The sequence below is a fragment of the Chiloscyllium plagiosum genome, unplaced genomic scaffold (genome assembly GCF_037043375.1).
Source record: "Chiloscyllium plagiosum isolate Xiang-an unplaced genomic scaffold, Cpla_swu_hap1 HiC_scaffold_2, whole genome shotgun sequence".
In the NCBI taxonomy this organism is placed as follows: Eukaryota; Metazoa; Chordata; class Chondrichthyes; order Orectolobiformes; family Hemiscylliidae; genus Chiloscyllium; species Chiloscyllium plagiosum.
The window spans coordinates 119,938,735-119,951,237 of NW_028270140.1; the positions used below are offsets into that span (position 1 = coordinate 119,938,735).

General features: G+C 39.8%; 1 protein-coding gene across 6 annotated transcripts in view; it reads right to left on the reverse strand.

Moving 5' to 3' along the window:
- The window catches only part of LOC122556192 (uncharacterized), a 96,131-nt gene that overhangs the window by 60,514 nt on the left and 23,114 nt on the right, over nt 1–12,503 (reverse strand). For 4 of the 6 annotated variants that reach the window (XM_088000286.1, XM_088000297.1, XM_088000307.1 and 1 more), the window contains 6 exons: nt 11,499–11,628; nt 8,603–8,682; nt 6,720–7,337; nt 4,636–5,250; nt 2,779–3,399; nt 639–1,256 (listed from right to left, as the gene is read on the reverse strand). In XM_088000286.1, coding sequence (XP_087856412.1) covers nt 639–1,256; nt 2,779–3,399; nt 4,636–5,250; nt 6,720–7,337; nt 8,603–8,682; nt 11,499–11,628 — 2,682 coding nt within the window. The remainder of the gene's footprint in view (nt 1–638; nt 1,257–2,778; nt 3,400–4,635; nt 5,251–6,719; nt 7,338–8,602; nt 8,683–11,498; nt 11,629–12,503) is intronic. The other 2 variants (XM_088000291.1, XM_088000301.1) reach the window with 2 other exon arrangements.

Genomic DNA, 12,503 nt, shown 5'->3' on the forward strand with positions numbered 1-12,503 from the left:
TCAGTCTGCACTGACTAAACTGCACTAATCCCACTTTCCAGCACTTGGTCCTTATGCTTGAATGCCATGACATTTCAAGTGTTTATCTAAGTATATTTTAAAAGCTGTGAGGTTTCCTACCTCATTAACCTCCCAGGCAGTGCAATCCAAATCCCATCACCCTCTGAGTGAAAACACATTTTGTCACATCCCCTCTAACTTCCTGCGTTTCACCTTAAAATTATGCAACCTTGCGACCCTTCAACTAAGTTGTCCCTGTCTCTCTTCAATCAGGCACGCCCACATCCTCTCTGCTCTAAATAAAACAAACCATGCTGAATCAGTGTGCATTCATAGCTAAAGTGCTCAATCCCAGACCACATCCTGGTGAATCACCTCTGCACCCTGTCCAGCGCAGTCACATCCTTCCAAAGTGTAGTTACCAGAACTGTACACAGTTCTCCAGCTGTGGCCTAACCAAAGTCCTGTACAGCTACAACATGATCTACCTACTCTTATAATATGTCACAACTGTAAAGGCAAGTGTCCCATATGTCTTTTCACCACCCTATTAACCTGCGCTGCCCTTTTTAAAGAGCTGTGGACAGGCATCCCAAGATCTGTGTTTCCTTGTGTCCTGCCATTTATTGAGTACTCACTTGGCTTGTTTCTTCTTCCATTCCTATCCTTTCTTGATAGTTCAGGGTCACTTTTGTTGTATTTTTTCTCACAGCCATGCAGGGTTTAACTGTTAATATATTTTGTTGGAGGTTTTCAGCACTGGGTTGTTTGGAATCAGTTGATATTTTCTCAGTTTGGTCAGAAAGTCGACACATTGAATTTCTGATCCTTGTAGATCGTCTCAGCGCTATCTGAGCGTCAGTTGGACCATTAGGAAGTACAAGAGAGCCAGAAGTGCAACTAATAGGTTTGGGTTCGGTTTCCCTCATAGCTACAGAGGAAGTTACATTCTGAATTTCATCTCTGCCTGCAGCTTGAGATTTGTTATTTAAAGAGTTACATTGTATTATCTGTTGTTCTGAATGACTAGAAAGCTGAGACTGTATTTTCAACATGTGACGAGTAGTAACATTTCTCTGAGGCTGTCTCATATGCACAGATGTAGCCTGATTTTCCATTACAATACAGGTAGCTACTGTGTTTTGGGTTTTTTTGTTGGACTCCATGTGACTTTTTGCTTGATGTGTGTTTTCTGTTTTTCTCTTTACGGTCAGGGTTCTGTCATTCATCGCAGCCATTTTAGAATTCCTGCTCTGCTGGAATTGAAAATAAACATAGTTAACTAAAATAATCAGAACAAATTAACAGTAACAGTATCTACACATATCTGTTCACATCCCTTTAACAAATATAAAAGTTATGAAATATACAGTCTCTGAGATACGTCTTTGATCACATGGTAATTCACAGGCATAGTTCTTGAGTCTACAATTTGTTTGCAGCTGTTTTTTTTTCAGGGCACAAAACTATGTCAAGTTGCACTTTGCAGCAGAATCCAAAACAATGCAACCAAGGGTTAATCAAAACCTTCACATTCAAGGAAGAACAGACTTCATCTCTAGCACAACAAGATGGAGATAAAAATAGCAGCCAACGCAGCAGCTTCTCTTTTCACGATCCATTAGTGGTCATTCGGAGCCTCATCCAACTTATCAGTGCACACAGTTCCATGGTCTGGGAAATGAAAAAAGACTGGATTTCACCTACTTCATGTTGCTGTTTCATAGGACTGCACCAAGTGCCACACCTCCAGACCCCAGCATCGATTAATAGAATCAGACAGTACAGAGAGGTCCCAGTCTACACTGACTAAATTATCCTAACTCTACACTAATCCCACTTTCCAGCACTTACTCTGTAGCCTTGAATGTTGTGATATTTCAAGAGTTCTTCCATGTCCTTTTTAAAAACTGTGAGGTTTCCTGCCTCAACTACCCTCTCAGACAGTGTATTGCAGCCCCCACCACCCTCTGATTAAAATCACTTTTCGTCAAATCCTCTCCAACTTCCTACCTTTCACTTTGACATCTTGCAAACTTGTGACCCTGCAAGTAAGCTCAGCAGGCGCTTCCTGTCTAGAATAAGAGGGTATAGGACATAGCCTCAAAATTAGGGGGAGCAGATTTAGGACTGAATTGAGGAGCAACTTCTTCACCCAGAGAGTTGTGAATCTGTGGAATTCCCTGCCTGGTGAATAGTTGAGGCTTCCTCACTGAATGTTTAGTTAAATTGTTTTTGAACAGTAAAGGGTTATGACGGGTATTTGGAGCTGCGGCCATAAAGAGATCAGCTACGATCTTTTTGAATGGTGGAGTGGACTCAAAGTGCTGGACTGCGTACTCCTACTCCTAATTCTTATGTTCTATTCACCCTGTCCACATCTTTCATAATCATAAATATTTCAATCACACCCCCCCCACAATCATCTATGCTCTAAATAAAACAACCCACATTCATTCCACATCTATTCATAGCTAAAGTGCTCTATCACAAGCAACATCCTTGTCAATCTCCACTGCACCCCCTCCAGTGCAGTAACATTGTTCCAATTGTCTGATAACCAGAATTCACACAGTTCTCCAGCTTTAGCATAACCAAAGTCTTGTGCAGCTAAAACATAACCTCCCTGCTCTTATAATCTATGTCACAACTGTAAAGGCAAGTGTCCAATATGTCTTATCATCAGCCGATTAAACAGTCCTGCGCTCTTTAAGGATATGGACAAGCATGCCAAGATAACTCTGTTCCTCTGTGCCCTGCCATTTATTGAGTACTCACATGGCTTGTTCCTTTTTCCATTCTTATCTTTTCCTGATAATTCATAGTAGCTTTTGTTGTACTTTTGCTCAAAGCCACACAGGGTTTAAGTGTTAAAATATTTTGTTGGAAATTTTCAGCACGAGGTTGTTTGGATCCTGTTGATGTTTCCTCAGTTTTACTAGTAAGTCCACTCATTGAATTTCTGATCCTTGTAGATCGTCTCAGTGCTATTTCAGCTTCAGTTGTACCATCAGGAACTACAACAGAGTCAGAAGTGAAATTAATAGGTTCAGGTGTCTTGGTCCCCTTCACATCTACAGAGGAAGCTACATTCTGAATTTCATCTCTGCCTGCAGCTTGAGATTTGTTATTTAAAGAGTTACATTGTGTTATCTGTTGCTCTGGATGACTAGAAAGCTGAGACTGTAATTTCAACATGTGACGAGTTGTAACGCTTCTCTGAGGCTGTCTCACATCCACAGATGTAGCCTGATTTTCAATTATATTACCGGTAGCTATTGCATTTTGGGTATTTTTGTTGGACTCCATGTGACTTTCTGCTTGATGTGTGTTTTCTGTTTTTCTCTTTAGGATCAGGATTCTGTCATTCATCGCAGCCATTTTTGAATTCCTGCTCTCCTGGAATTAAATACATTGGAAAATAAACATAATTAACTAAAATAATCAGAACAACTTAACAACAATAGTACTAGTTTCTACACATACCTGTTCACATCCCTTTAAAAAATAAAAAAATTATGAAAGATAAAGGCTCTGAAATATGTCTCTGATCACGTGTGGTAGTTCACAGGCATAGTTCTTGAGTCTACAATTTGTTTGTAGCTCCCTGTTTCTTTTCAAGGCACAACACTATGATGATATCACTGCAATTAGCAGCAGAATCCACAAAAATGCAACCAGAGATTAATCGAGATCTTCACATTCAAAGAAGAACAGACTTCATCTCTAGGCTTTACAAGGTGGAGAGAACAGTCAGCACAGCACCCTCTCTGTCATGGATTTTCACAGTCCATTAGTGGACATTGGGATGCTCCTCCAGCTTATCAGTGTACACAGCTCCATGGCCCGGTGGAATGACAATGACTGAATTTCACCCACTTTACATTGCTGTCTCACAGGACTGCGGCAAATACCAAGACTCTGGACCCAGCACTCATTAACAGAATCATACAATAAAGAAAAGGCACTCAGTCTGCACCAATTAAGCTACTCTACAATAATCCCACTTTGCAGCACTTGGTCCATAGCTTTGAATGTTATGACATTTCAAGTGTTCATCCAAGAACTTTTTAAAAGTTGTGATGTTTCACACCTCAACTAACATCCTATGCAGTGCATTCCAGATACCACCACCCTCTAGGTGAAAACACTCTTCATTGAATCCCCACTAATTTCTTGCATTTCACACTAAAAATATGCAATCTTGTGACCCTTCGAATAAGGAGTGCCGATGCTTCCAATCCACCCTGTCTACATCGCTCATAATTTTAAATACTTCAATAAGACACCCTCTGAGCTCTCTCTGCTCTAAAGAAAACAATCCACCCTCATTCAGCTTCTATTCATATCTAAAGTGCACTATCCCAGACAACATCCTGGTGAGTCTCCTCTGCACCCCTCCAAGTGCATTCACATCTTTCCTACAGTGTGATAACCAGAACTGCACAGTTTTCCAGCTGCAACATAACCTCCTACTCTTATAATCTATGTCACAAATGCAAAGGCAAGTGTCTCATATGTCTTTTAACCACCCTATTAACCTGTCCCACCCTCATTAAGGATGTGTGGATAACTATTCCAATGTCCCTTTGCTCTTCTGCACTTCTAGAGTCCTGCCATTCATTGAGTACTCACTTGGCTTGTTCCCTCTTCCATTTTTATCTTTTCCTTACAGCTCAGTGTAGCTTTTATTGTATTTTCACTCCCAGCCAAGCAGGGTTTAAGTGTTAATATATTTTGTTGGAGGTTTTCAGCACTGGGTTGTTTGGATTCTGTTGTTTTCTCCATTTGGTCAGAAAGTTGACACACTGAATTTCTGATCCTTGCAGATCGTCTCAGTGCTATTTCAGCTTCAGTTGTACCATCAGGAACTATAACAGAGACTGAAGTGCAACTAATGGGCTTTGTCATGACCTCTTTCAAAGCTACAGAGGAAGCTACATTCTGAATTTCATCTCTGCCTGCAGCTTGAGATTTGTTATTTAAAGAGTTACATTGTGTTATCTGTTGCTCTGGATGACTAGAAAGCTGAGACTGTAATTTCAACATGTGACGAGTTGTAACGCTTCTCTGAGGCTGTATCACATCCACAGATGTAACCTGATTTTCAATTATATTACTGGTAGCTACTGTATTTTGGGTATTTTTGTTGAACTCCATGTGACTTTCTGCTTGATGTGTGTTTTCTGTTTTTCTCTTTAGGGTCAGGGCTCTGTCACTCATTGCAGCCATTTTAGAATTCTTGCTCTCCTGGAATTAAATAAATAAAAAAAAAACGTGATTAAATAAAATAATCAGAACAACTTAACAATAATAGTACTAGTTTTTACACATACCTGTTCACATCCCTTTAAAAAAATAAAAAAATTATGAAAGATAAAGGCTCTTTATCTGTGTGGTAGTTCACAGGCATAGTTCTTGAGTCTACAATTTGTTTGTAGCTCCCTGTTTCTTTTCAAGGCACAACACTATGATGATATCACTGCAATTAGCAGCAGAATCCACAAAAATGCAACCCGAGATTAACCAAGACCTTCACATTCAAAGAAGAACAGATTTCATCTCTAGGCATGACAAGGTGGAGAGAACAAAGCAGTCAGCACAGCACCCTCTCTGTCATGGATTTTCATAGTCCATTAGTAGTCATTGGGAGGCTCCTCCAGCTTATCAGTGTACACAAAAAAGAGAAAATGCTGGAAAATCTCAGAAAGTCTGGCAGCATCTGTATGGAGAGAAAAGAGCTGACGTTTCGAGTCTAGCTGACCCTTTGTCGAAACGTCAGCTCTTTTCTCTCCTTACAGATGCTGCCAGACTTGCTGAGATTTTCCAGCATTTTCTCTTTTTTGGTTTTAGATTCCAGAATCTGCAGTAATTTGCTTTTATCAGTGTACACAGCTCCATGGCCCGGTGGAATGACAATGACTGAATTTCACCCACTTCGTATTGTTGTCTCACAGGACTGCAGCAAATACCAAGACTCTGGACCCCAGCATGGATTAACAGAATCATACAATAAAGAAAAGGCACTCAGTCTGCACCAATTAAGCTACTCTACAATAATCCCACTTTGCAGTACTTGGACCATAGCCTTGAATGTTATGACATTTCAAGTGTTCATCCAAGAACTTTTTAAAAGCTGTGATGTTTCATGCCTCAACTAACATCCTATGCAGTGCATTCCAGATCCCACCACCCTCTAGGTGAAAACACTCTTCATTGAATCCCCACTAACTTCTTGTGTTTCACCCTAAAATTATGCAACCTTGTGACCCTTCAAATAAAGTGTGCAGATATTTCTAATCTACTCTGTCTACATCTCTCATAATCTTAAATACTTCAATAAGACATTCCCTCGGCCCTCTCTTATCTAAAGAAAACAACCCATGCTCAGTCAGCATCGATGCATACCTGAAGTACTCTATCCCAGACAATATCCTGGAGAATCTCCTCTGCGCCCTCCTCCAGTCCATTTGCATCTTTCCTACAGTGTGATAACCAGAACTGCACACAGTTTTCCAGCTGTGGCCTAAGCAAAGTCCTGTAGAGTTACAACATAACCCGCTGCTCTTATAATCTATGTCACAAATGTAAAGGCAAGTAACCCATATGTTTCTTAACCACCCCATGCCCTCTTTAAGGATCTGTGGATAAGCATCCCAAGGTTCCTTAGTTCCTCTGCACTTCAAGTGTTCTGCCATTGGCATTCATTGAGCACTCACTTGGCTTGTTCGTTTTTCCATTTTTATCTTTTCCTTCCAGTTCAGGGTAGCTTTTGTTGTATTTTTTCTCACAGCAATGCAGGGTTTAAGTGTTAATATATTTTGTTGGAGGTTTTCAGCACTGGGTTGTTTGGATTCTGTTGATGTTTTCTCCGTTTGGTCAGAAAGTCCACACATTGAATTTCTGATCCTTGTAGATCGTCTCAGTGCTATTTCAGCTTCAGTTGTACCATCAGGAACTACAACAGAGTCCGAAGTGCAACTAATGGGCTTTGTCATGATCTCTTTCATAGCTACAGAGGTAGCTACATTCTGAATTTCATCTCTGCCTGCAGCTTGAGATTTGTTATTTAAAGAGTTACATTGTGTTATCTGTTGCTCTGGATGACTAGAAAGCTGAGACTGTAATTTCAACATGTGACGAGTTGTAACGCTTCTCTGAGGCTGTATCACATCCACAGATGTAACCTGATTTTCAATTATATTACTGGTAGCTACTGTATTTTGGGTATTTTTGTTGGACTCCATGTGACTTTCTACTTGATGTGTGTTTTCTGTTTTTCTCTTTACGGTCAGGGTTCTGTCACTCATTGCAGCCATTTTAGAATTCCTGCTCTCCTGGAATTAAATACATCAGAAAATAAACATGATTAATTAAAATAATCAGAACAACTTAACAATAATAGTAGTAGCTTCTACACATATCTGTTCACATCCCTTGAACAAATAAAGGAGTTATGAAATATGCAAGCTCTGAGATACATCTTTGATCACTGTGAGATGAATGGACTTCCACTGGGGTCTATTCTGGGACATCAACTGTTTACAATTTACATCAATGATTAGACAAGGTGAGTGAAGCCATGGTAGCTGAATGTGCAGATAACAGAATTATTGTTATAAAATATGTTGTGAAGAAGACATAAGGAAGCTGCAGATAAATATCAATAAGTTGAGTGAATTGGCAAAAATCTGCCAGATGTAGTATAATGTGGGAAAATGTGAAAATGTTCACTTATTCAGAAAAAGTAAAAAAGCAGATGTTTTTAAATCGAGACTGACTACAGAATTTCCAAGGGTTTAGGTGGTCTGGTTCCTTTCTCAAGATGTTAGTGTGTACCTACAGCACATAAACAAGGAGGCTAAAAAGAATCAATCCTTTATTAAGAAAAAAATTAACATTAAAGTAAGGATGTTTCAGTTGTACATCGCATTAATGAGACTAAATCTCTCAAACTGTATGCAGTTTGGTCTCCTTATTTAAGGAAATATATAAGTGTACTGGTGCCATTTCAGAGGAGGTTTACTAAATTTACACCTCGAAGAGGTAGGTGTCTTATAAGAATAAGTTGGGCAGGGATTAATTCCATTGGAGGTTATAAGAATCAAAGGTGACTTAATTTAAGTGTATAAGATCCTGAATGGTCTTGACATGGATTTCCTCTTACTGGTCAGTTCAGAAGTAGGAGACCTTGTTTTAAAATTATGGATTCTCCTTCCAGGACAGGAACGAAGGGAACTTTCTTTTTCTAACAGAGGGTTGTGTGACTTTGGAACTCTGTGCCTCAGAACATGGTGGGATGAAGTTATTGAATCTTTTTAAGACAGAGGTAGACAGATTCTTGTTAGTCTGCAGAATCAAGGATTATCAGAGATAGATGGGAATGTGGAAATCAAAACACAAACAAATCAGTCATGATTTTGATGAATGGTGGAGCAGGCTTGAGAGGCTGAATAGTCTACTTCTGCTCCCATTTTGTATGTTTGTATGTTCTTAATCAGGAGTTCAGTAATGTGTATTGTGCAATAATTGTGCTGAATTTATTATAATTTTTCACTTCAAACTATATTTCTCAGATCTGCTAAATAACATTGACACTTACCTCAAGCTTTTTACTGTCCATTGAATTTTTAAAGCTGTTACTATTTGAAATGTTGCTGTTAGCTCCAACTTTGGCAGCAACTAAAATAATAATAAACAAAAATAGATAAGGTTCCTCCTCTGCAACATGGATGAATTTAGTAGGCCATTACTGATGGGAAAGAAGGTGGATTGACCTATAAGTTACGAAACCATGCCATCAGTATCATGCCATCTACTTGCTTCAACATTTCATTGATGGGGTTATGCTGAATGAGTCACCTCATCCTGCCATCACTCTGGTCTCATAAGCTTGCAGGAGAGGTCAATGCACAAAGTGCAACCTAGTAGGTATGATCCTGTTGGTTGCTGTTCAGTTATATGTAAGGGTTGCATCTTGCTTGGCCCCGAGTGCCAATTAGAGGCCCTTCCTCACATTTTGGCTCCTTACTTCCACCCTTCCCTTCTGCCCTGTCCAACATGCCTCCAATCACTTTGACAAGGATTGTAGATGCACAGAGTGCTAGCCTCCAATTAGCCAGTGCTCTATGAGGCAGCTTCATCTCCTGGAGATTGGCAAAAATGTCGCTTCATACTAGCTATAAGGCCATTGTGGGAAAAATTAAACAGTGCAGTGTAGCAAAGCATACACAAGTTCGTCCCCAATTTTTGTGCTAGAGTGCAGGGAGCCCATTTCTTAACATGTGATCCAGCCCCACCTGTAGTGCTGTCAGCACAATAATCAAATCTACTTCAACACTTAAATTGTAACAATTTCCTCTTTCTGGGACTGTTGGCATTGGATTGTCTAAGTGCAGTGAATAGAGAAAACATGAATGGGAAGGGCCTTAATTATACAGAAAATCAGGAAAGCTCCTTTACAAACCTTACTCCCAAATTTCCTCTTTTCACATGCTCAGGTGTTCCAGTACATTCAGGGACAAGAACAAGAAGTGTGCTACATTCAGAATTAGTCATATAACTTATTGGCAAGAAGCTAGAGCAATAGTACACAAACCAACAGTACCGTTAATTTTTGACTCTAATCGCTAACATTGTTAGAAAAGAGAATTAATTTCAAATTGAAGTTTGATTCCAATCCAGTTTTCAGGTTTTTTGCTCGATAAGAGAACTGAGGTTTGTATCAAATCCTATTTTTACAACTTAAATCAGAATTTCCCACATTTTTCAAGAATTGCTTTACAATATAGCAATGAAAGCAGTTTAATCAAGGTGCGGTCTCTTTTATAAAAATGCTCTACAATTACGTTTGAAAACAGCTAGTGATAGTGTTTACCAGTGGTTTAATTTAGCCATCAATTACTATGACATACCTTGAGAACAAGTGGGACTTGAACTCAGGCGTTCTGACTCAGAGGTAAGGATACTATCACTGTGTCACAACAGCCCCTTTTAAATTCCAGTTTTTTTTAATAATTGAATTCAGACCTTACCACCTGCTATTGTGAGATTCAAGCCCATCTCCCCAGAACACTGGTCTGAGTTTGCAACAAAAGGCTTGATTGAGCACACATGTGCAGCAATGGTGTATGCACATGTATGCTTTTGTCAGCGTGGACTGACCTACAGAAGTTTTCAAAACAAATCAGTTGTTTGATTTCATAGAATCATACAGTGTAGAAGAGGCCCTTCGGCCCATCGAGTCTGCACTGACACCTGTGAGAAACACCTGACATTCAACCTAATCCTATTTATCAGCATTTGGTCCATAGCCTTGAATGTTATGATGCTATTTCACCATGGGGTTCAATGATATGACCATGCCAGCAGGGTGCACCATCAAGAACAATCCACACTTACTCCTCAAGGCACACTAAAGTCTTAGTTTAAAACACAGGAACAAGAATAGGGCATTTAGCCCCTCAAATCCCTTATCCAAAGGGATCATGACTGATCTTTGACTTAACTCCTCTTAGCCCCATATACCTTAATACCATTGGTGAACAAAATCTATCAATCTCAGAATTAAAATTAACAACTAATCCAGCAACAACTTCCATTTTACTGACTTCGTATTTCCAAGTCTATTGGCGAAATCCAGTCCAATGAGTATGTTATTTAGGAATTAAGGTGCAGACTTTTCTAGTTGAAACAATTTAGAAAATAAAGGAAATGACCTAAATTAAGAGTAACTGTAAGAGACTTCCTCTTTATGCATTAGCTTCCTTTACATTGACCACTTACAATTTTGAAGCTAAGACAGGGGGATAACCTGACCTTAAGCTTCCAGTCACATTTATCCAAAAGTGATCTATAACAATGACCCAGTGATGATTTGCTTTCAAACTTAACCTTCCTTCCTGTAAGAAACCACTGATCTCTACAATTTGTTTTCCATATCAGTATGGTTGAAAACTGTAATACAGTACACAAGGAGAAAGTGAGGACTGCAGATGCTGGAGATCAGAGCTGAAAATGTGTTGCTGGAAAAGCGCAGCAGGTCAGGCAGCATCCAAGGAACAGGAGAATCGACGTTTCGGGTATAAGCCCTTCTTCAGGAATGAGGAAAGTGTGTCCAGCAGGCTAAGATAAAAGGTAGGGAGGAGGGACTTGGGGGAGGGGCGTTGGAATTGCGATAGGTGGAGGGAGGTCAAGGTGAGGGTGATAGGCCAGAGTAGGGTGGAGGCGGAGAGGTCAGGAAGAAGATTGCAGGTTAGGAAGGCGGTGCTGAGTTCGAGGGATTTGACTGAGACAAGGTGGGGGGAGGGGAAATGAGGAAACTGGAGAAATCTGAGTTCATCCCTTGTGGTTGGAGGGTTCCCAGGCAGAAGATGAGGCACTCTTCCTCCAACCGTCGTGTTGCCATGGTTTGGCGATGGAGGAGTCCAAGGACCTGCATGTCCTTGGTGGAGTGGGAGGGGGAGTTAAAGTGTTGGGCATACAGAATAGACTCATACCTGCTCTTCCTTGTACACGGCTTCTGATTAGTCTCTTCATCTGGATTTCCATTGTTTCTTGTAATGCACATTCCCCTAATTCATTTTTTTCAAAGGGGTCAGCTCCATGCTGCAGCAGCAATCTGACTACCTATAGACATAACAAATAATTAAAACCTTAATCTTGGATATTCCTGTGGGCAGGTAGCAAAATATTACTTCTGATTGTAAATTTGTTCATCCATCACATTGTGCATTTTCTTCTATTCCCTGGTAACCACAAATTTCAGGCTTTATTAGACCAGCTACAGCACTAATTACAATGATCTTATCAGAGTACAAAGGAGTAAGATTACAAAACAAAAATTCTGTTCAGATTCTCCCATTTCTCCATGAATGTTTGAAACAATAAACTGCACCTTTTGAAGAGATTTACTGCCATTGACTGCATTTTATTTAAACATGTGAATTAACAGACATTAATAGTTTGTACTGATGTTAATATTAGGATCTTTACAAAACCATAAGATATAGGAGCTCAAGTAGGCCACTCAGCCTATTGAGTTTGCTTCACCATTCAGTATCATTGCTGATCTAATAACCTTCAATTCCATTTTCCTGCCTTTTCAATATAACCCCCAATTCCCCTACTGATTAAAAATCTGTACATCTCAGCCTTGAATATACTTGACAGCCTTCTGTGGTAAAGAATTTCAAAGATTCCCTCCCCTCTAAGAGAATAACTTTCTCCTCATTTCTGTTTTAAATGGACAACCGCTTACTGTGAGATTATGCCCTCTGGTCCTAGAGTCTCACACAAGGGGAAAAACCTCTCCACATCAACCCTATCAAATCCCATAAGTATCTTTTGTAAGGTAATTTCTCATTCCTCTAAATTCCCATGAATGCAGGCCAAACTACTGGACATCTTCTTGTAAGATAGCCCCTTCCTGCCCAATACCAGTCTTATAAACCTTCTATGGACTGTTTCCAATGCTAGCACATCTTTCTTTCGATAAGGGGATC